At 32.7% G+C, this 27,147-nt stretch overlaps 1 protein-coding gene across 3 annotated transcripts in view; it reads right to left on the bottom strand.

Moving 5' to 3' along the window:
- The window catches only part of LOC124366302 (mediator of RNA polymerase II transcription subunit 1), a 48,166-nt gene extending 35,091 nt beyond the window's left edge, over window positions 1-13,075 (bottom strand). For all 3 annotated transcript variants that reach the window (XM_046822741.1, XM_046822742.1, XM_046822743.1), the window contains exons 1-5: window positions 12,764-13,075; window positions 8,203-8,401; window positions 7,230-7,363; window positions 2,635-2,773; window positions 1,097-1,201 (exon numbers count right to left, since the gene is read on the bottom strand). In XM_046822741.1, coding sequence (XP_046678697.1) covers window positions 1,097-1,201; window positions 2,635-2,773; window positions 7,230-7,363; window positions 8,203-8,316 — 492 coding nt within the window. In that variant the 5' untranslated portion in view covers window positions 8,317-8,401; window positions 12,764-13,075. The remainder of the gene's footprint in view (window positions 1-1,096; window positions 1,202-2,634; window positions 2,774-7,229; window positions 7,364-8,202; window positions 8,402-12,763) is intronic.
- Between the last annotated feature and the right edge of the window lie 14,072 nt (window positions 13,076-27,147).

Below are 27,147 nucleotides of genomic sequence, written 5' to 3'. Positions count from 1 at the left end.
CCGAAGCTAGTATTAAGCCTAGTTTGGGTTATAAACATATATTAGAATTTTGAATAAGTCTACTTTAACAGTTGTGTAAAAATTTAATATTAAACAGCCTAACAGAAAATTATACAAGTTTTATATTGTTAGCATACAGTATACTAAAAATTAATTAAAAGTTTCATAAAATTTGAAGAGAAATAACAAAATAACAATAAATAAATACAATTTTTATAATAAGTAAGTACAATTCCAGTAGCATTAACTTTATTTCGAGTTCTAAAATTACAGTTCTACATAATCTGTTTGTGTTTTATCTGCAATTCAATATGCCGATGTTGGATTGAAATCAGTTTACATCAGCAAGTATGGCATCATTAAGTTTCATTTTACAATACAACATGAAAACGTCTACAACAGATTGTGCAGTAGTTTGTAGGTTTGGAAGACGAAAACCCTTATATTTTGTGCAAATTGTAAAAGAAAATCAAGTTTACATCCTGAACTTTGTTTCAAAAATACTATTAGTACCAAAACATGTTTTAAACAAAATAAAACAAAAATATTTTGTTCCTAAAAAGTAGATTCAGTTTAAATATAACTTTAATAGCATATCTAGTTGTAACTATAACAACCAGAACTACATAAAAAACAATGTAAGTCATTGCATACCATTTCTCTTATTTCATGCCTAATATTATTTTAGAGTGCACTAGGAATCAATGTACAAACAAATGGACTGGAAAAAGTTAAGAATGTGTTATAAGGACATTTATAAGAAAACTGTTGCAATATATAAAAGTAAAAAATTCAAATTTCTTAATTATTTACAAAATATTAAACGTAACTATTATTGTTGCAGTATTATAGTTGTCTGCTATAAGACTAAAATTGAAAATAAGAGTTCATTTGCTTATATACACAACAAAAATGTTAAAACTGTAATAAAATGTTGTTTAAAATGTTTAAAACAGTATCTCAAACAAGAATACAGTTGATACTTATTTTTTACTAAGAGAAAATATTGCAGCCAAAGTATAATCAACTGTTTTACATACCCTACTTAAATTTGACAAGAAATAATTACATGCTTGTATACAAACAGATATATCACCTTTTTCTCAGCGTTAAGTTGGTAGATGGATGCTAGTCCCTCCAACTGTGCAGTGAAATCGGAGAAATCTCTTCGACTCAGACAAGCCACCAACTCCTCACAGCTCTGCAAAGACAACAACTGTTAGCGAAGTCCTCCCCAGGACATATCAGATTACGCAATTATTGCTTAGCTACAGTTGCGCAGTCAACAAATTTCTATCAATTCTATTTTTTTGAATTGAATTTGAATTTTAAAACAAAATCTACTAATTTTTTTTATATTTTGACAAATTAATGCATATATTCAATTTTTACACACAAAAAAAAACAAATTAGACAAACATTAACTAGCAAATCAATTATTCAACTTAGTTTTCTAAGACTATAATGACTTTGAATTTAAACACTGATAAGAAGTAAGAACACGTCTGCTCTTGTATTAAGAAGGCACACAGCTCAGTATCGGAACACATTCGAGTTGTCCTGTTACCAACATAATGTTGGAACATTTGTTTCCCAACTCACTCTGAAAACACGGATCCCGCTACGTAAGCATTCCATTCACGTGATGCACTGCAATCTGAGTGTTATACAAGACACACAAATTGCTTTTGTCTATCAGCTTATATAACACTCACTTCTGTAAAAAAAAAAAACTTCTTTATCGACAGTTGTTCATAACAACATCCTTATAGTTTTACAACATTTCTGTTCAATGGAAGTCCAGAAAATTATCACTTTGGGTGCGAATCCGCCGAGAGAGTTCTTCCACACAAAGGTGGAAGAGACAATTCAATCTGAATGTTAAGTTCAGCTCCAGTTAACCTTCCTCTAAGTGCAGCGTCTGAAATCTGATGGTGTTGCTCTAAAAAGTCGGCGAAGAAGAAGCTCAAATGAACCCTTTGCATCGTTTCAACGTGAGAGACAACTAGACTAAAAATATAGTGTAATCTAGGTGAAGAGGTATTCCCAATGTCTCAGAGGGTTCTGCTTACTCTGTGATGAATGTCAGTTACAATTCACCTCTAGAATGTGATCAATGTATTGAATAAGCTTATTGACAAAGCAGTAGCTTTTGGCTCATTTTGCACAATAACAAGGTGCAAAAACACAATTTAAAATGTACATACAAAAAAGTCAGTCATCAATGCAACGTTGCTATGTTCAAATGAGACGTAAAATGAATGTAAATATGTTTAGTTTAAAGTGTTTGTAATAAAACATGTCTAAACAATTTTCCTTTTCTAAAAGCATGTCATAAAAGATTATTTGCAATTATTTTATTTTCAGCTGAATCTAACAATTTTATTTTAAATAAAAAAGAGAAGAAAACCAGAGATATACAGGTATGTACACAATTTGTATATATGAAAAGTATTTGACTAAAAATGTCCCACATTCTATAAAGGGATTTCGAAATGTAATTCAAAGCCAGTACTCAAAGTGTTAAAAGTTGTTTCACAAGTTATATCAGCCAAATTTACACTCCCCAATTTCTTGACTTTATGTAATAATCTATCACTGTTTATTTTCTATAACAAATAATGAGTATACAACCTGTGGCTGCTCCACTTTGCCCTCATGGTGGACCTTCACGTCCTTGACTCCTCCGGAAGGCTCCAGAACTAGCTCCAGGTAGAACATGTCCGTAGAGATGAAGAAGTCCAGACCTGATGGTCCAGCCACAAACTTGAGCCTGCACACCGACAGTTTTGTGAGAACTGACAAATCACTACGCTACACACGAAGTTTAGAAACCATTTGTCACAAAGTCCCATACCCACCATTACTTTCAAATGGTGGAAATTTTTCAAATCAATTTAAGTGTAAATCAAAGTATGTTTAATAGATTTCATAATTACCTTCCCCTCTCCCAAAATAGGGAGTTCAAAAACTTCCAATACGATGATCTATATAGTAATACTTTACTTAAAGGTTTCGGTGGAAATCTAACCAGAAATCACAGGTCACAGGATTGCAAAGAAGAATAAAACAAACTGCAGATAAATGGGTAAACCTGCTGGAAGGGAGTATTGAATTTAATTGAACCTTTATTTATATAGTTGAACTTCAAGTTTCTTGTGTATGTTAATACAGGTCAGCCAATAAATAAATTAACAACTGATAATAACATTTTTAAAAACTATTCAATTCAATTTACTTAAAATAACAAAATTGCATATATGACAAAAAGTTTAGAAAGCAGCAAGAAAAATGACAATAAAAATAAGTAACCATCCACGCTTAAGAAACTAAATTTAAGAAAGTAATTGGATCTGCTGTACAACAATGGGATCTATTCAAGGACATCTTGTAGAATACAGAAAGCTCTTCCGGCCAAGTGGTCCTTTAAATTATTTTAAACTATCCTGATTTCTATTGAACTAAGGAAGAGAATTAAATAATTTTGGACCGAAGCAAGAGAATGTTTGAATAGATATAGTCTGAATTTATTTTAGTACAAGATTTTGTTTGTGCGTTGTATTGTAAGAGTGATCTAAAACATCAAAATTACTTCTAATTTGAAAAATATATAACATGAAATGATATATTAAAAGGTTTGCCAATGCTAGAGTATCACTTGATCGGAAGAACTCCTACAAATCCCCAAACCATTCTCAGAACCTTCTTTTGGAGACAAAACACTCTATTAAATGAATTGACATTACAAAACCCCCAAAAATATATGCTGTATCTAATTCTTGACTCGAATAAACCACCATACACCAGTTTGAGAGTTTCCTGGAAGGCAAATGAAAACAGGCACAAAGATTGCACACTGGCAAAGAACTTGTGCTGGGCAAAGATTGCTGCTTCAGAAGGTAATTAATGTGAGAATCGCATGACTGTAATCGTGGACATTGGTAAAAGGGCACTGTACTCTGAGATCACCCACCCAAGAACTTGGTGAAAAGGGCACTGTATAAAGCAAGATGGGCAAAGATTGCTGCTTCAGAAGGTAATTAATGTGAGAATCGCATTTAAGACTGTAATCTAAGTGGACACCCAAGAACTTGGTGAAAAGGGCACTGTATAAAGCAAGATGGGCAAAGATTGCTGCTTCAGAAGGTAATTAATGTGAGAATCGCATTTAAGACTGTAATCTAAGTGGACACCCAAGAACTTGGTGAAAAGGGCACTGTATAAAGCAAGATGGGCAAAGATTGCTGCTTCAGAAGGTAATTAATGTGAGAATCGCATTTAAGACTGTAATCTAAGTGGACACCCAAGAACTTGGTGAAAAGGGCACTGTATAAAGCAAGATGGGCAAAGATTGCTGCTTCAGAAGGTAATTAATGTGAGAATCGCATTTAAGACTGTAATCTAAGTGGACACCCAAGAACTTGGTGAAAAGGGCACTGTATAAAGCAAGATGGGCAAAGATTGCTGCTTCAGAAGGTAATTAATGTGAGAATCGCATTTAAGACTGTAATCTAAGTGGACACCCAAGAACTTGGTGAAAAGGGCACTGTATAAAGCAAGATGGGCAAAGATTGCTGCTTCAGAAGGTAATTAATGTGAGAATCGCATTTAAGACTGTAATCTAAGTGGACACCCAAGAACTTGGTGAAAAGGGCACTGTATAAAGCAAGATGGGCAAAGATTGCTGCTTCAGAAGGTAATTAATGTGAGAATCGCATTTAAGACTGTAATCTAAGTGGACACCCAAGAACTTGGTGAAAAGGGCACTGTATAAAGCAAGATGGGCAAAGATTGCTGCTTCAGAAGGTAATTAATGTGAGAATCGCATTTAAGACTGTAATCTAAGTGGACACCCAAGAACTTGGTGAAAAGGGCACTGTATAAAGAGTGATTCTAAAGAAGAAAATTATGTGGAAGGTTTTGTGTACTTTTGGAGTGACATTCCATGAATTAAGTTTTAGACAGGTTAATATGGAGTTATTTCCAGTTTATTTCCATAGATGTAGGCAAATGTCTTAAGCTCATAAGAGCAACAATTAAACGGATAAAAAATTTGAAGAATTTATCCAAGAAACAGTACAAGTATGCAAAAACTGTGAGATTGATCACAAAAGAGACACTGGCCGCCGGAAACAGAAGTCAATGACAATCCTAGGTCTTGATGATTATTTCGTCATGGAAACTACTGGCAAGGGAAGATCCGACTCGGAGAGTAAAATTGATCACTAGACAAAATTGAAAGAAGAGTATTTTAATGTTCTCGATAACATATTATGTGAAATGAACAAAGATTTACCGATAATGACATCCAAATCGATTGTATCTCAGCTTGTGACTTAAAATCAAAAGATTTCTTAAATCCAGAAGTTTTGTATCATTTTGCAGAACTTCACGGCAAGGATAGTGACTTTACATCTACCTTAAAAGTGCCTTGTGGTTTAGGTATACCAATGTTTAGCGACTCTAAAAATAGTATGGATCTGTTGAAAGATTTAGCCGATTTCCCATCATTTGAAGAGTTACAACATATTATGACAATTTTATTGACAATGCAAGTCTCTACAGTGACTGCTGAAAGGACATTCTCTACAATGAGAAGAATAAAATCAAACTTGAGGGCTACAATGGCTGGGAAGAAACTGAATAGTTTGGGAGTGTTATCCACTTAAAAAGAAGCAAGCTATGAACTTCTCAGCCACACTGATCCTGTCATTGATGAATTCGCTTCTCAGAAGGGCAGAAGATTGTCATGAAACTAAGATTGTTCATTTGAATTATCCTAAATTTACATATTACTGATTTAAGTTGTATTACCGATCTGTACGGTTTATTTTGATTTAAATATTATTCTTAACAACTACTTTTGTGACTCTTATAGACAATAATATATATATATATATATTTTTTTTTTCTTGAAATAAAAATTTATTTTTTATTTTTTGCGTAGTTGAGCTGGCTCCATAGTTTAAAAGTAACAGTGTGATATGCTTTTATGTTGATCAATAATTTAAAATGATAAAATGTTGCATATCTAAAATCAAAATGTATAAGGCTACATAATACACCTAACCCAATTCCAATACACTTTCAGTTGTGGCTCATAATCCTTAACCTGTTGGGGAGTACTGACGGCTATAACAGTCATCCTACCTAGTGTATACTAGAGTAAGCAAAATTATCCTTAATGAAATCCAGGGAGTAAAGAAAAAATTTTTGTTGTTTTCATTCAAAATGTATTGAAACCTTACAAAATATCATAATAATGCATTTTTTGGATCTACAACTTGATAAATTCATACATTTTGTTTTTTTTTAGAATTTTACAAACGTATGATAGTGTTCAAAACACGGGTACACACAAAGTGCTACTTCACATTTTGTGCACTCATAAGCAGTTTCTTTCCTTTTACGCTCACCCCGTGTTGTATTTGAACACACAAAGCAGCGTTTTAGCTTCCTTCGGCCATTTTCCCTTACTGGTAGTGGGCGGGGGAAATGGCGACCTGACAAGCGTAGCGGCTGCTGGGCTCCGCCCAACGGGCGCGTCACAGCTGCGGCCTCTTCTCTTGGTGCAACATGTGCTTCCAGTATCTGTCTGATAACGTTAATTCGGAAGTCCATGATGTGAACCTTAGCATTTGGGTTTTTTGATTCCATGTATAGCCTATAAATGGACGTGGCACGAGAAAATGACAGAACATTTGGCGGCAAATCTGTGATTATGTATTCCTTCACTAGGAGCCAGCACCGTACAGCAATAATTACTTTTAACATTTCACAGTCGAAATAGTATGTAAGAACGCCACTAGAGTGCATAAACAGTTGCAATATTGATTGTTTTAGCAACCCCGTCATGGACGGTCATAACCGTCTACTCTTTTGGATCAAACGGCTATAACCGTCTGTACTCTTTTGGAACAACTTTCAGCTACTCCTCAACAGGTTAATAGACAACATATAAACTCAGTTTACTAAAAACCACCTAATGAATAAGTAATTACAGGCTTTTCAAATAAAGGTAAAAAATAGAATACAACAACTACTCATTCCGGGCATGAAACTCTTGTCTACTCTAGTGCGCATTTGGCGCAACACAGGCTCGCCACTCTAGTCTGTTGCCGGCTGCTACCTCAAGCTTGGGTTCAATTACAAGTTGAATGTCAAAACGTTATATTAGACTAGCAAATACAATCAGTTCCCTTAGAATATATCTGTAGTAAAATACTGACCCTAACTGTCTAGAAACACTCTCCAGCCTCTCCACCATAGCCTGGACTGTTGTCACCTTAATGTTGTGTTGTAACGTGTCCAGGCACTTGTGTAGCTGTGAACGCTCGACGCTGTCCACAGGGTAGCGCTTCTCCTGCAAGGGTGACAGAAATTTAATGGACACATATCGTCATTGGACTTAAAAAAATAACTTAAACACTACATTTCAAGTGCTGCTATCTACATGTTCTGTTTTTCAACCGATAAAAACCTGAAACACAAATTGAAATATACAGAAACAGAAACACCAGTTGCACCAACCGAAAACCACAAGCAACATAAAAGAGCAAAAAGCATCTACAACGTCAACATAAGAAAGCAATCTACAGACAATGACAGCAGATGGAGTGGCGTGCACCTGAAACCGAAAAGACAAAGCAAAATGACAGAAAGCGAGATATGGTGTCGGACAGCTGGAGTCCTTTTTATTACATATGTTTCCCATTTGCAAACTTTCGCTGACAACAAAGAACTAAAAATGTAGTTGAGAATCTAAAATACTACAATAGAGTTGATTTGGACTAAGAGAAACTTATGAACCAAGGTTTATGATTTTTTATTAATAAGTAAAAATGAATTGCTGAACTAAATAATGTACTAATTGAAATAATAGAGCTGGAGCAAGATTTATCTTCAAATATATAATAAAGCAGGAAAAATGTAGAAGAAAATTAATTTTGTGTACTTGTAAAACAGCTTTTCTGCAAATTCTTTGTTTTATTTTTTTATTGAAATTAATATCCGTTTCATCAAATTGATGGTAGGTAGGTTTTTTTTATTTTAGTACAAAAGTAAAAAAGAAACGTGTTTCATTAAACCTCTTAATTACTTACTTTTGACAGAAATGTTTCAGCACATCATGTCAAAAACAACGTTATTCTATATAGAACATATACTGCCCCTTACTATACAAAGAAATCAACGACTACTTACCAATAATGCCATCCGAAGCGCTTTGGCACTCTCGTAAAAACTTTTAAACTGCCCAGTCTTCGCTCTTAGTTTTTCCATCAGCATTTCCAGCTCCCACTCCTTAGTTTTGTCCATGTTTATAACAACTGGATTATAGCAGTACTAGTAGGGTAAGTCTGTTTAATCTGTCTGGTCGCCTTCACAGCTCTTGTTATAAGCTCTATTAAACATGAAAAATTATCCACTCATTAGCCATCGACATGATTAAACTATCAACCCTACAGATTTGCCATATAATGTTGTGCTATAACACTGAACTAGTTTCCAGCATGTAAAATACAGGGTGTTCACAAACCCTCTAACAATCTCTTGGGGTTTTGTTCTCAAAGAAAAATTTAATATATACATGGGTCTTAAATGCTTAGTTTACCGTCTTTTCGTGTGTTTTTTATAGATTTTATTATTACTTGTTTCAAAAACCAGTTGAGATAAAAAATATTGAAATTTAGCACTAAATTATTGTTCCTCTAATCTCAAATTGAGAAAAAAAAATTAATATTGGATAATAATCATTTCATTTTTAAAGATAGCAAAAAACAGAATTTTTTTAAAATTACTTATGTTAAAACTTAAATTATGAAAATTTCCAAACAATAACTTAATCATATATCATAAATTTACCTAATATTGTTATGTTTGTTACATTTTATAAATACACATACATAAATAGCTTTTTATTCATAATTTAATTATTACTTTTTTGGATACAAAACTGTTAAACTAGGCTATAGGTATACTGTAATCTGACATACGTATGTTATTCAGCTCAAAATTTTGGTTTCAGTAGTTTGGATAGTCTAATCAATGATTTAATTGAGGAGGTGGCCACTTATTATACTGAAGATGTGTAAAACATTTGCAAATTTTATATTTAGCTTATAATTTTATTTGACATAATCATAATCTATATTTACTGAGAAAAAACTATGTATAATAATTTATAGTTAGAGCAAATGTTGTAAGTGTGGCAAAATATTTTAAAAATAAGCTAGCAAAGTACTGAAAATGGGGTGACCATTTTCAACATTTAACCCTGGTAGTGTTAATCGACAACATTTTGTCGATCAAACATTCCCTCACATAATCACTTCTTATAATATACTTCGGCAACATATCGATTTGATTCATGCACCATTGGATTCAGGAAGAAAATGCTAACAAAAACTAAAATTTTATTCCTCTTTGTTATTATGAGTGTAACGTACCAAGTTGATTATTTCAAAAGAAAATGTTGTCTATTTATTGTGAACATCATCTTGCTGGCGTTGTTTACTTTTACCTCTATGCTGAGCCGTATATAATTGTTAGGTTTAGTAGTTTTATTTGTGTTTTAGTATCATAATAAATGTATAGTGTGTTGCTGGATATTGTAATAGTGCAAATAAATTTTAGAATCAGGAAATATCTTTTTACTGAAATCTGTCTTATATAGGCTATTGAAAAATCACTTGGCTAAACTTCATGTCATGCTGTTTGTTACTGTTTATCACTTACTAAACGTTCTTTTAGTTCTGAAGTAACAATTTAGTCTTGGTAAATAGATAGTTTTTATAACCAAACATAAATTTACCATAATTTCTTTGGTTATATATGATAACTGTTTGGATCAGTCTAGGATCACTGTTTGTCATGAATATACAGTTATTTGATAACCGTTGTAGTTGCAGAATAAAAATTTAGTCTTGGTCAGATTTTAGTAATAAGAAATTGATTTTATCTCAAATATTGGTGATAAAATAGTAATTTATTATTGACTACGCCTAAGTGGTGGATCATGCTCTGGCCTCAAGTGATTTAAGGAACTGGTGAAGCAGATCTCAGAAAGTGAGGGTAAGGTCCAATAAGCGGACCCGGTTTTTTATATCGAAATTGGCAAACGATATTACTTAATCATAACCATCGATATAATCAATCGATACTGATTAATTATTTTGAACTATTAACTTAAATAATCTATATGAACAGCGGTAAACACTTTCAAATAATACAATTAAGGTAATATTTTAAATTTCACATAAGTAACATTGTGTATTAAAAATGGCTGTCAATCTTAGGAAGCTTCACGAAATTGCTTTAAAAGACGATAAAACATGTTTTTTATGGCTTCAGAATGTTGGGTTAGTACCTAAGAATCCATTATATGATATTTGTGGAAAGGTAACAAATGTAACTGTCAGAGGAGCTAACATGGTCGTCTTCAGATGCAAAAAAGAAGGTAATGGTAAAGGTTATTTGTTACATCATTAAATTCACATTTTAATATAACATATGATTGTTATTACTTTTATATCGATTGATAGTCTATGATTCGATATGCGAATATTAGGTATCGAATATAAGGTATCGATGATTATATTCAATATAAAAAACCGGGTCCGCTTATTGGACCCTACCCGAAAGTGAATCTAGTAGTGGGATAGATGTAGACAATGTCTTAGTGAAATCATATTATATTGATATATCTGTTTGTTTATCTTATTATTATTGTTCTAATTCATGTTCAGATTGATGTAAATAGAGATTAGCTAATTTAGTAACACTGTATATGCTATTGTGAATTTGAATTTTTTCTAGTTGGCGTGCATTTTCATATTTTCTTTTGTAAATTTTGTATTATTCTTCATATATTTAGACATATAGTTTATTGTTTTCCAAAACCACGGAACATTTCTCATCAGTTATAAATCATAAATTTTAAAATTTTGATACAATAGAAACTTTCAAAAACATCTTGTACTTACTTTGCTGTATGAAAATGTTTCAAAGAATTTTTGAATAACATCAAAAAGTAACTTTTTAATACTAAAAAAAGTGAGTTAGGGAATTTATATCTTTGCTGCTCTATAGTTTATTTCATTCTGAGTAAGAAAATATGCAATATAACATATATTCATCTACAATTGTACTAGGAAAATGTATATTACCAAACTTTTACACACTTGATTTTCAAATTTTATGCGCATTACAGCTTTTTGTTTTATAGGTTTATTATGGTTTCATATATTTGTATAAAGTTTGTTTTTATGAAACTAGATAAATTTTGACACAAAATGAGCATTTCACATTTACATACTTATCCTTACATAATTACACACTATAACTTCTTTTACATTTTAATTTTGTTTTTCAAAATTTGCCTATTATTACAGTTTGTTTAATTAAAATTTTTGGTATTTATTTACAATACCGTGACCATGAAAAATGGACTTTTTTTCATGGGTTGGGCATTTATAGCCAAGTATTATTATCACAGGTGCATATAAACTGGGGGGAAAGTATATCATTGTATTATATTGATGCCTTTCGGGCATTATTGCATTAAGGATGGAAAATAACCGACAAAATTTTGTCGAACAACACTTGGAGGGTTAAGGATCAGGGGCATCACGTGATCTGGGATTCGACTTTTGCAAGCTCGAGTTAATTTTTTGGTATTTATTTACAATACCGTGACCATGAAAAATGGACTTTTTTTCATGGGTTGGGCATTTATATAGCCAAGTATTATTATCACAGGTGCATATAAACTGGGGGGAAAGTATATCATTGTATTATATTGATGCCTTTCGGCCATTATTGCATTAAGGATGGAAAATAACCGACAAAATTTTGTCGAACAACACTTGGAGGGTTAAGGATCAGGGACATCACGTGATCTGGGATTCGACTTTTGCAAGCTCGAGTTAATTTTTTTTCTAAAAGAGCAAGCAGTGCGCAGCACTGCGCAGCGGGCAGGCATCGTTGACAGGATTAACGTCATCATTTCAGTAAAATTGCCAGAGGTACTGTCAAAAACAGAGTTTTCAGAGGATTTCAAAAAATCGTAACTCCTTTGATTTTCGTTGCCGACGAATTTTTTCTTCACTATTGTTTTCAGGAAAAATTGTAGTTTTCAGGAAAAAAAAATGAACATACCTTTCCATGGTCACGTTATTGTAAATTGATACCAAATTTTTTTATGGCCTACTTTAAATGCAAATAATATTCTTAAATGTTTAATTATGAACACAAAAATACATACATTTATTATATATATATATATATATATCGCTCCTAATTTATATTTTTAATAATTTTTTTACCTTGCGTGAAGCTCTAAATCAGCCCGACATTACAGGATGAAATAACCACCAGTTATATGGTTAACATTGCACAGATCTAGGGTCTTTCATCATGAGTCATTTGCTAGTTTTTTTATGGTTAACTTACAGATTTTGTTTATGGATAGAATTCAAGAACAAAAGATAACCTACATACATTTTTAAAAATAATTATTTTTTAACTGTGGTTAGTACTAAAATGTTACATTACTCAGAGTGTAGATCAATATAGTATGTTTATACTGCAATAATACTCTTAATTGATATAAAATGCCCAGTCTGCATATCCCAATACAAGGTTTCACACTGAATCTCAAAAAATAAACATAACCTTAAAACATTCACAAATTAAAATCTAAATACTTAATTTAGCTATTATACCCAACTGAACTATACCCTATGTTAGGATTTCTTTATATTACCTGGTGTATTTGGTGATATACAAATTAATACTTTACGATTAACTGTACTGCAGATTCTATACGTTATTTGTTTTGTGGCCTATTAAACAAACATGGAAAACAGTCACTTAACTTTAATTATATATATATTTGTTATATAGATGTAAGAATTGCGTACGAAAAAAAATTACAGTTTGTACGAAATATCCAATGACACCAGCCAATAGGAAAAGAAGATTCACAATATTAAAATGTTAAATGTTTACGCCGTATTCAACCAGCACCACACCACAAATCTACACAATTACTTCACTGACAACTTCCATATTTCGTTTCATTTTAATTCTTTTCTCCCCTCCACAACCACAAAAACCAATTCCGTCTTTCTTATTGGTGCAGAAACAGAAACCGAAGTACAAAATCAGCTGACTTAACACAGGATTCGGCAAATTATCTCAACTATTATACAGTTACTGGTATAAACATGGCTTAAATGCATTTGGTCTCTAATATTATAATGGACATCCAAATCCATGAATATAAATAAGTTACATTCTGCACGAGTCAATTGGAAATTTACGAAAGTAAGCCAACTTAACAGACTAAATTTAAAGATTTTTAAGATGAATATTGTATAGGTATGTAGTCTATGTAGAAAATCGCTCTTAAAATCATTTCTCTCACGTTTCTGGGGAAATGGTATTTACCGCTACTCTTGTCCAGGAAATCCTAAAATAAAATTATACAAACTTCGTTACTAAAACGCAATCTTCAATAAATAAAAGTTTTGGGAGTTCAATATATACCTGCCTTTAATATACGTTAATATGTCATGATATGATAGAATATGCCTTTTATTGTGTAACAATCTATGTAAGCCTGAGAACTGCATTAAACAGTATAGTAAGGAAAATCACTGCTTTTCTCCATATATTCTTCAGTGCTCGTACTGCCTTCATAACCTTAAGTTTTTTGGGATTCAATACATCAATAATTGTCTTCTTTGCCTCTATGAGTTTAAAGGGCCTGAATGGGTAAAGTTTGTTAAAAAAGGTTTAACAAATCTTATTAATAAGGACCAGTATCAGATTTATTATGGACAAAATTAGGCTTGAAGACATCAAAGAACTGTTAGTATATAAATCGGCTTCCCACGAACCATCTGGTTTAGTTAAAAGTGGAATTGGGGTGCTTGGCTTGTTTGTGCCTTTAATAACTTTGCATAGGCATAAAGTAATTAGTCGGCTCGTTCAAGGAAAATTATAAGTAATCCCTTGAAACCTCTCATTTTTACATTTTGTAGTATATTTTTCAATTGCTGACATTTTTTGCAATGGATTATTACAATTTTACCAAACACGTCTCAGACTCCATCTCTCAGTTTTTTCTGCTTAATTTGTATGACTACGATGACTATTAACTCTAATTTTCAATGAGAGGGTAGATTTCCAAACAGAAAACAATTTGTACCAAACAGTTAAATAACTCAACTTCATCATCTATGCTATCTTTGCAGCTCATAGAAAGAAGTTTTCTCCAGTTGGGTGTACTTATTAGTTAGAGTAGGCTGGTTTCTAGATCTGGTTCTGGAACCGATGTGCTAATTGTTGCTATCAGGGGAGTATGAACTGATATAACTGGCCGCAAAAATACTAAAGGGTCTATTTATGATTAGATCATTGAGAGGGAATGTGTCTCCTGATATTCTTCTTTGTATCTACTATGGTCATGAACATAGCCACTTGTCCTATGGAACTTCGCTTTGGGCGAATTGTTCTTATGCTCATAAATTATATGTGCTACAAAAAAGCTGTCTGTCTTATCTGTGGTGCGGACTGGCAGGCTCACTGCAAACCATTCTTTTGTTAGGCTAGGTATCCTTACTCTACCGCCATGTATGTTTTTTCAGTTCTTACGTACATAAAGGAGAACTTCCAAAGCACAACTAAAGTTTGTGACGTACATAACTATATAACAAGAAATATAATAATATAGCACAAAAAGATGCATGTTTTTAGCAACTCAACAAAGCTTTGTGTATCAAGGGATTCAAATGTACAATGGATTACCTGGAAAATTTAAAACTCTGATACCTCAAAGTTTTAAGATAGCACAAGGAAATGCTATTGAATAAACGACTGTATAATGTTACTGATTTTTATGGTGTAATAGCTGCATTATTTCCTTAAGTTTATAATTAAGTTGCAAATTGACGACTGACATGCATTTTGTAAAATGTCAACGACATTAAAGATTTCTGATAACAAGTCATGGAATGAAACCATACTCAATTTTGAAAAACACGTCTAGTGACAATAAGTCTAGAACGTCTGTCATTTCATTTCTAACAGTTGTCTAATTAGGTTCTCCCGTTGATATATTATAATAATTTTAATTATTGTTATTCGTACATTTCAATAAGTTGCTTTCGTGGTGATTAACTAACCTAGAATCCCACATTATATTTAGTACTACAGTCTCCATCTACTAGAAATTGTGGACCTAAAGTTTTTAAGAATTAATCAAACTGTTGAACATTTTTTCCTAGATGGACAATAAAATACAGAAACAAAATTAAAGGACCTGGTCAGTCTTTCACGACAATGGTAGTTCCTTGAATATATTATTATGAATATTCGGTCATCTTATGATATTGAATGTTTTGTAATTAGCACAGCATTTCCTCCGAAATCAGCACTATCAGGATGATTTGTGGAGTAAACAATAACATTTGTAACTTTAAAATAATTTTGATCTGTATAATGAGTTTGGGATGTAAGCATAATTCATCTTCTGAGTCCAATGGAGAAGGTACAAGTGGTTGATGGATTGATAGCATTCAATGGAATACAAAATACTGTCATACTGCAGAATCAATGTTAATGGGTGTCAGATATTTTCATTTTTTAAGTCAAACTTTTTATTTCCATCTTTATACTTTCGTGGTTTTATCGACTTGTTTTTAAATTCTTTACTTTAAATATGTTTAATCTTTTAGTCCAGGAGCCAAGAATCAATTTGCAATATATATTAAGCACACAACCTGGTATCAAAAATATGAAATAGCTTGACACATTTAACTGAAATAAATGGCATCAGCTAACTATATACAACACTTTGAAGTGGTGACTTTGTGTTCTTATCTAGCCTTCTGGCAGTGATAGAAGTATTACTTGTGTGGCTGACAGTTGTAGGTTTAAAGTGTATGAGGATAGAAAAAATACAATCTGAGAAAAACATTTGTTTCATAACCCTTTTGATACCTTCCTATTCCAATCTCCATCACAATCAAGGCTGACAATCTATTTTTTTTTTTTTAGGAAAAATACCTTTATCGATTTTATGAAAAAAAACCTGTGCAAATTGGCTCTTGGCTGCCAGACTATTGTTATGTTCCAGAGCTTCAATCTTGAAGAAGAGGATATACAAGTAGAAATCGAAGAATTGCATGCTTGGTAAAATCCACATAATAAGGTATGGATTGCTGTTAGACTGGTAGCAATCAACTGAAACAACAGAGAACTCATCAAAATGATGTCATCTTTAGTGTTGGGTTTCAGGTGTACTTTGGTTTTTGAAGTCATTAAAACATTTTAATTAAAAGTTTTTTGTTTGGTGTGTTTTTCAAACATTTTACTTATTTCGATAATTAATCTCGTATTTCAGAATATAAAGTCGAAGAGAGCAAATACTACTTAAATCCCAGATCACAACGTTTGGTACAATTTGACAAAAAGTTACTAATGGGTGTTGGATTAGTAGCATCATTCAGTGGAGTTTAATAAGTTATGCCCCAGAACTGTGCAAAATAGAGTCAACAGTAGAACATTGTAATGCTCTTCACATGTATATGTGTTCTTGAAATAAACATTTGTTCATATTTGACTTTAGTGTGTTCAATGTTTGGTTTTTGATTTGTTTACTTTTTCCATGCTTAATGTTGTGTCAGAAAGTCATTTTTGGAAGACATCAGAAGAAATATTGGTAGCTTTCACTGGAGATGGTTGAGAGATCAGAAAAGTGTTATCATAGAAGAGTCATGATAATGGGTTCCATACGTTCATATTTCATTGAAGTAAAACTGTTTATCATCTTAGACAATAGTATGTTCATCATTTTAGACAATAGTATGTTTATCATCTTCTTTCTGAATTGTTTATTTTTTCATGCTTACCCTTAGTTTTAGTATGACACTTCAAGAGAGCAGTTACTGGCTGAAATCACATCTAAAAGCTTGGTCATCTGAAAAAAATCACAAGTTGCTGCTGGATTGGTATCAATCGCTGGGAGGAGGCAGAGCTCAGAAAAATGTTGTCATATAACTCACCAAACCGTTGGTGATGGGTTCCAGATGTACAAGTTTGTTACTGAAAAAATATCCTTGATTGTTATCTTTTACTTTGTTGTGTTCACTGCCTTTTTTAAATTGTTTTTTGTATGTTTAATTTTATTTTTACATTATGGAAATTGAAAATGTAGATACTAACTAAAATACAAGATTTTACTGCTCGTTGAGGTCCTAAGAAGAACATACGAGTACAATAATTGCTTGTTGGATTGGTTGCAACAGATGTGGATACAATGCGACTGGGAATAACAGTTAAATAGTAGACATGGTATAGTTTGTTTTTAAAGTAAAAGATTTGAATGTCATCTTTGTTTTGGTTTGTTCATGCCATGTTTTCGATCATTCACTTTTCACTGCCAAATATATTTTCAACAACCTTATGGATGTCCAGGAACAGCACATCACTAACCGTAAATGTCGTAATTCTGAGGTTCATGGGCAATTCGATAGGTCTAGTCTACTGTTGGAGATGACATTGGAGTTGGTGGGGTTTGTTCCCTAACCTCAGAGGTTCTTGCTAGCCTCTACGAGGGTATTCCACCCTCTGCCTACTTTGACTGGATAGGCTGGTTTAGAGCTGGTCTCCCCTTCTTCCAGGAAGACATGACTTTAAGATTTAGTGCCCTAATTCTTCCTGATGGATCTCGACAGGAGGCGGCCCCTACTTCCTAACCTTACCCATCCTGAATATACTGTCACTCCAGAAACAGCGCAAAGGTTCTTACAGGACTGTGCCATTTATAAGCTTCTTGTCCTAAGAGAACAAAAAAGGAAAAGTGTTTTGTTTCCGCAACGCAGACTGAGCCACAGCTACAAGCAATTTCGTAGAATCCCGGCGTACACAGTGGAATTTTGTACTTCACTGGTTTCAAACAGCTTACAGCTGTATTCAAGCCAGCCTGTTTCAACTGCCATATGATTGCTCTACAATGAGGCTGAAATATTTCAAGACGTTAATTGTGTAAACAATGTTTTGACATGGTGTGGACTTTGAAATTAGTCATGACACCAAAGTGTAAGCCAAGATATAAAAATAATGTTGCATCAATTTCTTCACCATAGAAAATTAATTTAAATTCATGTCACCACATCACAATACTTACATTTGAGAAAACAAGTTAGTTCCAAAGGCAGACCTAAGAAACAGTGAACAAAAATGTAAACTGTTTCAAAATTAAGAATTTATTATGTCATAAAATGATTGGCAGTGATTTCAATTTGAAAGATTAGTATTTAGGGGAGAGGAAGGGGTTTAAATCCCACCCCATATAACAAATACTTGACCAGCACGATTCTGTTAATTATTTTTAGGACCTGAAAATAGAAATTAATAATTTGAACACTATTAAAACACAACCACCGTTTGAATAACAAAATTTATTTAAAAATATAAAATACATTCAATACTATAAAGGGCGTAAAATACAGTCTGGTGTACAAAATAGCATTACAAAGTATGAGGGCTTTCCAGAAAGTAATTTAATTTTATAGATCGCTCTTCCACTGCCATCTTGATAAATGATGTTCTGTGACTCAGTATACAAAGTCATGTGATTTTTTATAATGTGCGCTTACAAAAATCCCACCAATTGTAAAAAATGGACTTCAGTATTTCCACAAACATCTTGGTGAGGTTTACCATGGGAATACAATGAGTGAAAGAGAAGAGACGCAATGATGCATTATGATGAAAAACAAACACACTATAATTTCTATGGGATTGAAAACTAACTCAACATAATGAAGTGACACAATTATTTTGGTGAATACAAAGAAAAATGGCTTGTCTTCAAGGCTTTTAAAGATATTTAATAGAATTTAATTCTTTCTGGATGACCCTTGCATGTATTTGTTTTAATACCGATATCATAAAATATTTTACTGTTAGAAAAACAACGTTTTTGTATCACATGTATTTTTTATTTCGTACATCCTACTTTATATTCATCATTATTAATGTTGTCAGTTGGAAATATGACTTTGTACTCCAAGTTTAAGGCACTAAAGTTAATAATGAAAGTATTTAAGTATACAACAATACTTTGTTAGTTGAAAAGCAGAATATATCAAAAACCTTAGTAGTACAAAAATAGTTTCATTTGAACAAACATACAATGAGATTAGTATAAGGTGTGTTAGATTCATTGTACAACTGAAAAAATTATCATAATTTAAAAAAATAAACGTTAAATTAAATTAACAAGACGTTTATCACTTGCTTTAAATATTGTAAATTTTAATTGGCAATTACACGATAAATGAAAGCATAATCTGTCTCCAACTACCTGTCAATAAAACAAGGAAAAGCTGCTGTTACGACAAAACTAAAATATTTTGTATTGTCATGTTCATTATTTGATCTACGCAACAGTATCAATAAATTGACAATACTAATCTAAGATCTAGATCTGTTCTACACATGGAAGATATTTCACAGAACTTGGTATTACAATAAAAGTACTATCACAATACTCAGACTTCGAAATGTCAAGATCTTTGTGGTGAAGAGTATTAATATAAGTACAATAGTAATGAAAATAAATTGTCCTATAGTCAACAAAATTACAGATACATGTTTACTCCACCAAATACTTTCATAATACACTAGAAATATAATTTTTTATATAAAAGAAAGCATCTTTTTAGCCGTACTGCTGACGTCTCCAAGAGGCCTAGGTTTGTGCAGGGATTCAGATTGTTCTAAAATCAGTTTAAAAATTATTTTTTAGACTGTGTTAAATTAATTAATTTATACCAAATTAACAAAATCAGACATCTTCAATTACTACAAAAATACAAGCTGTAAAAGGATATAAATAACATTATATTAACCTCCAAAAAAGAAATTACAACCAGAAACAAAAGTAAAATTATCAGTTTAAAATTACATAATTTTTTACAGAAGAAGAATGTCCAAAAATATATCTTTTATTGCCTACAATACTTATACCGGTTGATTTTATACCTAGATTATACGAAAGTGAAAACAAAATCTGTTTTCTACAATTGCATTTCTAATGTATGGAGTAAACACTATAAAAACCAATGTTATAGCATGTTTAAATTTAAAAAAATGTATAGACCTACATAGACATTGTTCAATATAAACTACAATTACTTTATTTGAACACATCGTCATCATGATAACACAAACAAAATATCAATACTTGTATGATATTTTAACACTGTACATTAATTCTGGGTTAGTATTGTTCATGTATCAAATTCAAATATTATTTCCGTCCACTTGCTTATACAATATACAAAATATGTATTGATTAACGCTATGGAATAAACAAAGTGAATCTAATAAAATTGTTCCTTTAAGTATAAACCAAATTAAGCATATTCATCAATCATTAACAAGTACATTTAAGCGTTGAGAATATATTTTTAATGCAAATTTACAAATAACGTAACAATAAAGAAGCTTATAATTACTAAGAACACAATATTCCCGTCATGGCAAACTGATGCTTAGTCGCTTGATGTGTCAGTTCGCTACAAGGTTCCTTCACAAGCACCTTCGTTCCTGAAACATAAAACAACCAATATGTTTACATACATAATAGCACGCACAATGAATCAGTTACAAAACATTGATAATATTGTTTTATTTGATTAATATAACCCAAGTAATATCTGTCATTTACTCAGCTACTGCCAAAAAATATTGGGTAATTCAAGAAACACTGACTTGAAATTTGGTACACAGCTAAATTTAAAGTAAACACAACAAGGAAGGAAAAGATCCTATTTTTCTATTTTAAAGGGTCAAAAGTATATCCAACATTCTTCATTAAAAACTACATATAATAAAGTTAAAATTCATACAAAACGTTAAATACTGAACAACAGTACTAATTCAGCACTGCATTTTCTGAGATATGTACAATCCAAAAATAAACTAAAACGTATCCAAATCCTTATTTTGAAAGAATTGAAATGGGTAACAATAATTCAACCAACTGTCTAAACAAATACTAATTTAAATCATCTCTTATTACATATTTCCAAAAAAACTTACATTTGTCTAAATTTACAAAAGAGGAAAATATCGGAAAGTGATACAAAATGTTTTGGTTTGGGTTTAACACTTGCTTACAATTTAAATAAGGGGGAGAAAAATTAAACAATTTGAAGGAATAAAAGTTTTAGTTTTTTACCCAGTACAGCCAATAATTAGATGTCTCAAATTAACCCTTTGAGGACCATAGCAAAAAATCTTTTTTCAATGTTGCATTACCGCATTCAATGCCCGTAAAACTTGTACCATAGTTCTAATTCTTTATGCTGAATCGCGGTAGGAAGTAGGCTCCTGTTAACTAGACGCGGTGCGTGGACATTGTTTGTTTAGTTGAACCGGTAATCAGCTGATCGGTCTACGTTCCGACCCGGCAAGCCTGGAGAGGGTCAGAAGTAGTCAGTCGAGTCTTGAAGCCACGACGAGAAGGTGTACCGGTCGAAGCTGAAGTTTTCTTCCTCTAACCCTATAGTTGGGATTTAGAGTAATTATTTATCGCGTGTAAATTCAAATTCAAGTATTTAAATTTTTAGTGCGTTTTATTTTGCGATCTGCCTCCGTAATCTTCAAAGTAGTAAGTCCCGTACCAGCGTATAGTTAATATCTTTTATTTTATAATACTGTAATTAAAATTTCTAAAGTTTCCCATCTTTCAGAGTCTGAAAATTTAATTCAATTTTTTTGAAGTATTGTGAATTAAATTTTGGTCATAAAGTAAATATCAAGTTTTGTGTTATATTAATTTTGAGTATTTTGAGAAGAGAACTTTTTATTTTGTTTTGTTAATTTAAACCATTTTTGGAGAAGTATACATTTTTAGTTTAATTTTCATTTTAATATCTTTTAATCAGACTCTTAATTAGATTTGTTCGATTGAGTGACATTTGAAGAAAATTGAATCAAAAGTTTGTAAACTTTGTAAACTTTTGGGTGAACTTAAATTTCGGAATAAAGCAAGTATTTCCGAAAAGTTGTTTAATTTATAAAGTATTTGCTCCACATAAATTTAAAATATATGTGCTATAAAAACGGTACATAATTTGCGCCAATCTGCTATTTCTTTTTGAGCATAAACTTGTACAACAGGTTATTTACAGGAAAGAACTTGTAAACTGGTATAAACTTGTATAATTCATGAAAGTGTGTGTAACTTGTATAAGACTTGTATGAACTTGAACATTGTGTATAAACCTGCATAATTTTGTGTAGTGAGTAAGACTTAGGACTTAGAATAATATTGTGAGTTTGGAATATTTGATTTATTTTAAGAAAATTATTTTAAAATAAAAATGGAGCTAGTGTATGTGGATCTGTTGCTCAAAAAGGAATTATATTTGAAATAAAATTTTATGGGCGGAAATGCTTCTGAAAGCGACACCGTTAGAATTTTAGAAAAATGTCGAGGTCCCTTCGGAAGTTAAATATAAGGGCCAGTGCTAGTAACCGGAAAGGGGTTATAAAATAATTACAGTTATGAAAGGTCAATAACAATGAGGGCAGGAGAGAGGATTATTGTGAAAGTTTCCCGTGTAAATATAAAAAGGTCCGGCTGTGCCCAAGCCCCTGCCCGTTGTAAAAGTATTTGTAAGTAAGAGTCCGTATCGTAAAGTTTTATTACAAGTGAACCTGATAAGTGAAAAGTAAGTGAGCCCGATAAGTGATAGCATTTATGACTTGATAATAAAGATAGGACTGGGCAATATGATTGAATATTTTCATGTTAAATGCTTATCGGAAATAACAAGGAAATATTGATCCTGGTAAAATGTGTTTTTTGTTTTAAAATAACGATAGTTTGTTTTCTTTTTTTTTAAGATGCATATTTCTAAATTAAAATTTAAATACAAAATGTGAAATTTTAGAACTCAATAAACATTAGCCCGGGGCAAAGGTCAGTATGTTTTATTTTCAGGACAATTATATTGTTGAAAAGGAATTGAAGATGGGTCTAAAAACAATAAAATGACAATATAATTTATTTCTAAATTAACTTCAAGAATTGATTATATAATTATGTATTAATTTGGCCCAAAACACAAAACAAGTTAAGTATGAGAGTCCAGTAGTTTATTATAATAATACAAATAAATATTGGAATATGAAAGGGTGATGTGACGACGTTTTTATTTCAGCAATTGTATGGCTAAGATGAGAAGTCATAATATAAAATGCCAGTGTAAGTGTGTGATAGGAGTGTTGTTGTAAACCATGTAATTTTCAGGGACAATGAATGGCATTAATGGTGTATGAAATTAATACACAGAGGTATTGTGATATATCATGAGATATATTTCTTCCCTGTTCCTTCAAATGTAGAAGGACAGGGTAATTTTGGTAATGTTGTGGTGTTTTTGTCCCCTGTTCCTTCCAATAGAGAAGGACAGGGTAATATTTTTTGGTATACAATGAGTTGTATTAATAGTGATATTTCTTCCCTGTTCCTTCAAATGTAGAAGGACAGGGTAATATTGTTTTTTATCACTATATGAGGTTTATTGTGTGTAAACAATTGATTATTGTGCCATTGTAATCCCTGTAAATTGATTGTATTGTAATTAACAACATCTGGTAATGGTTTACATTCGTGACACTGGCGCAGGCGTACAATAAGAACACCGTGAAAGACTGACAGCCATACAATTATACGGAGGGAATATTTTGTAAAAGGAATGTCCTCCAAGAGCTCAATGCCTTGCTGGCTGAAATTGTTATTAGATTGGAGGAGCAGGTAGCAGTGCTATTAGCGAACCAGAGCCAGCCAACCACGAGATCAACGAGGCCGCCGCACTGCACCGGCCGCACAATCATTGGAGAAGCTACCTGCCTCGACTCCTCACCCACCACATCCCTCTGCGATGGCTACCTGGGGAGCCACACTGGACGTCGGACACTCCTACCACATCACCCCTCGGACTACACATCACAGCCTCCACGTAGTGATAAGTACAAAAGAATTGTTATTTAAAAGTGTGCATGTGGAGGGATATTATTGTACTTAGTCCGGGATGAGTGTTTAAAGGTTTAGGTTCCTACCGTGATTGCAGCTTCGGGCTAGGGAAAATATGTACCATAGTTCTAATTCTTTATGCTGAATCGCGGTAGGAAGTAGGCTCCTGTTAACTAGACGCGGTGCGTGGACATTGTTTGTTTAGTTGAACCGGTAATCAGCTGATCAGTCTACGTTCCGACCCGGCAAGCCTGGAGAGGGTCAGAAGTAGTCAGTCGAGTCTTGAAGCCACGACGAGAAGGTGTACCGGTCGAAGCTGAAGTTTTCTTCCTCTAACCCTATAGTTGGGATTTAGAGTAATTATTTATCGCGTGTAAATTCAAATTCAAGTATTTAAATTTTTAGTGCGTTTTATTTTGCGATCTGCCTCCGTAATCTTCAAAGTAGTAAGTCCCGTACCAGCGTATAGTTAATATCTTTTATTTTATAATACTGTAATTAAAATTTCTAAAGTTTCCCATCTTTCAGAGTCTGAAAATTTTAATTCAATTTTTTTGAAGTATTGTGAATTAAATTTTGGTCATAAAGTAAATATCAAGTTTTGTGTTATATTAATTTTGAGTATTTTGAGAAGAGAACTTTTTATTTTGTTTTGTTAATTTAAACCATTTTTGGAGAAGTATACATTTTTAGTTTAATTTTCATTTTAATATCTTTTAATCAGACTCTTAATTAGATTTGTTCGATTGAGTGACATTTGAAGAAAATTGAATCAAAAGTTTGTAAACTTTGTAAACTTTTGGGTGAACTTAAATTTCGGAATAAAGCAAGTATTTCCGAAAAGTTGTTTAATTTATAAAGTATTTGCTCCACATAAATTTAAAATATATGTGCTATAAAAACGGTACAAACTCATAGCAAGAAGAAGTCAAATAACTTACGAAATTAGATAGAGTTGTACGAACGACGGTTGACCATGTTGTCCGAGCACTTGAACGGGAACATGACTCCGGCCAAGAGCAGGTCGGACACGTTCTTCAGTCCTGGGATACAAGGCGTCAGCACACTGACTATCAGGTACGGAACAAACGCGATGGAGGCTACCCAGAAGGATAGGAATATCAGGACTAGCAGCCAGAACAGACCATTGAACATGTCACTCATCTTGACCTGGAAATTCAGAGTTTACATTGAAATTAACTGTAGGTTCAGGTAAGAAGAAGTTTCTGCTCGCCCAACAGATGTGTGATGTTAAACATATTTAACCCTTTGAGTCCTACCAATTTTGCTAATTCACTTCCAAGAACCCTAAGACATGTTGGTTGCTTGTGATTCAGAGCCCCAGCACTAATGTAAAATCCTCTATTCTATAGCTCAATACCAATGTTGAGTTTAACTCCATTTCACCTTTCGCTTAGTGTAGCTTCTGAAATCTGACACACAAACTTGAGTCCAGGAATCAAAGTACGTCTGATGAGAGAATGTGAATTCTTCTTCATATATATTACACTGGATAGCTGCTGGGTAAAAAGATACACAGCTCTTTTGTAGTCTTGGTGTCTCTGATGTCAAAACCATGCTAAGAATTCATTTTGCACATTTTCATCTCATAGTTTTTTGGAACCCTTCAATTGGACGTGGACAGATTCTACAAGTCCAGTCTGTAACAGTGTCATATTTCGGATACTACGCACTAAGCTGAAGGTGAAATGAAGCTAAACTAAACATTCATATTATTAAATCAACCCTTCCCATCAGAACTATATGTATATATTGTAGCTATTTTACTCTTACAATGTTTGTCGGCCATTTGCTGCCTAAGAATCCAGCAAGTTTAAAAGATGAATTTCACTAGTTTTAAGGAAACATTCATAGCATACTTAAAAAATAACAAAGTAAATTTATAAATTTCTAAAGATATATTCTTTCATATTATATTGTTACAGATACATATTAGATTTATAAAAGAATATAGTTTTGAAATTTTAAAACATTTACTATGCCAAAAACACAATATGCATGGACATTTTTCAACAGACATTACTAATTTACACTCTATTCATAGAGTAACATAATAAATTAAACCGAACAGAAATTGCTATATACAGCTACATCTAAAATTATCACAGAAGTTTAATTTTTTTTTAATTTCACGCAGCAAACGTCTCAAGTAAAAGAAAACCATAGAAATGCAGATTGTTTATACACTCCTGAGCAAATTTATCCCTTTAAAAACAGGTTTTCAACTGCATGAGACTTTATAAGTGGTTTTGGTATCAGCAGTAACGTAAATATAAGTAAGAGCACTACAAAAACATGTTAGGGGAAGGTAATAGTTCCTTACATTTTCTACATTTCCTTATCTATGTGTGGTACCAAAGTCAAGCTGGATTTTTAGTCTTATTTTACAAAATTTTTATGAGCGTTCCTTCTTGTTTGGACGTACAGAATTGTAATAAGTGCTGATTATTTCTTAAGTTTAGGGTGAAAAGTGTTTCTTTTTAATCATGCTTCGCTATATAAATGCTGCTGAAGCCACCCTTCCAAGGTGTTGAGTGCAACAAGGTAGGTGGGTCAAACAGGGTTGCAGAAATGTTACATGTCCATCATACCACAATTTTTAGAGCTGTAAGGCGGTTTCCAGAAACTGGATCCGATGAGAGAAGGCCAGAACAAGGCCAAACAAATGAACCTATAAGGACCTTTGCGCTGCTTCTGGAGTAACAGGATATTTTGGATGGATAAGGCTGAGAGAAGGGGATGCCTCCTGTCGAAATTCACAAGGAAAAGTTTAGGTCACTGATCTCAAATCATATCCACTCAAAAGAAGAAGTCAGCTCTGAACCAGCCTCCCCAGTCAAAGCAGGCAGGAAGTGGCACACCCTTAAATCTAGGCTGGCAAGAACCTTTGACTCTTAGGGAACAAACCCAACCAACTCCACCAGTCATCTCCCACAGTAGACTAGACCTATCAAACTACCCCTGCGTCCCAGAATCTCGACATTTGTGGTTAGTGGTTAGTTGATTAGTGCCGCTCCTGGTCCTTCATAATATTGCCCAGATTTAAGTGACACATCGGTTTTTGA

The sequence above is a fragment of the Homalodisca vitripennis genome, chromosome 7, assembly GCF_021130785.1.
Source record: "Homalodisca vitripennis isolate AUS2020 chromosome 7, UT_GWSS_2.1, whole genome shotgun sequence".
NCBI lineage: Eukaryota > Metazoa > Arthropoda > Insecta > Hemiptera > Cicadellidae > Homalodisca > Homalodisca vitripennis.
This window is presented reverse-complemented; position numbering and strand designations above follow the sequence as displayed.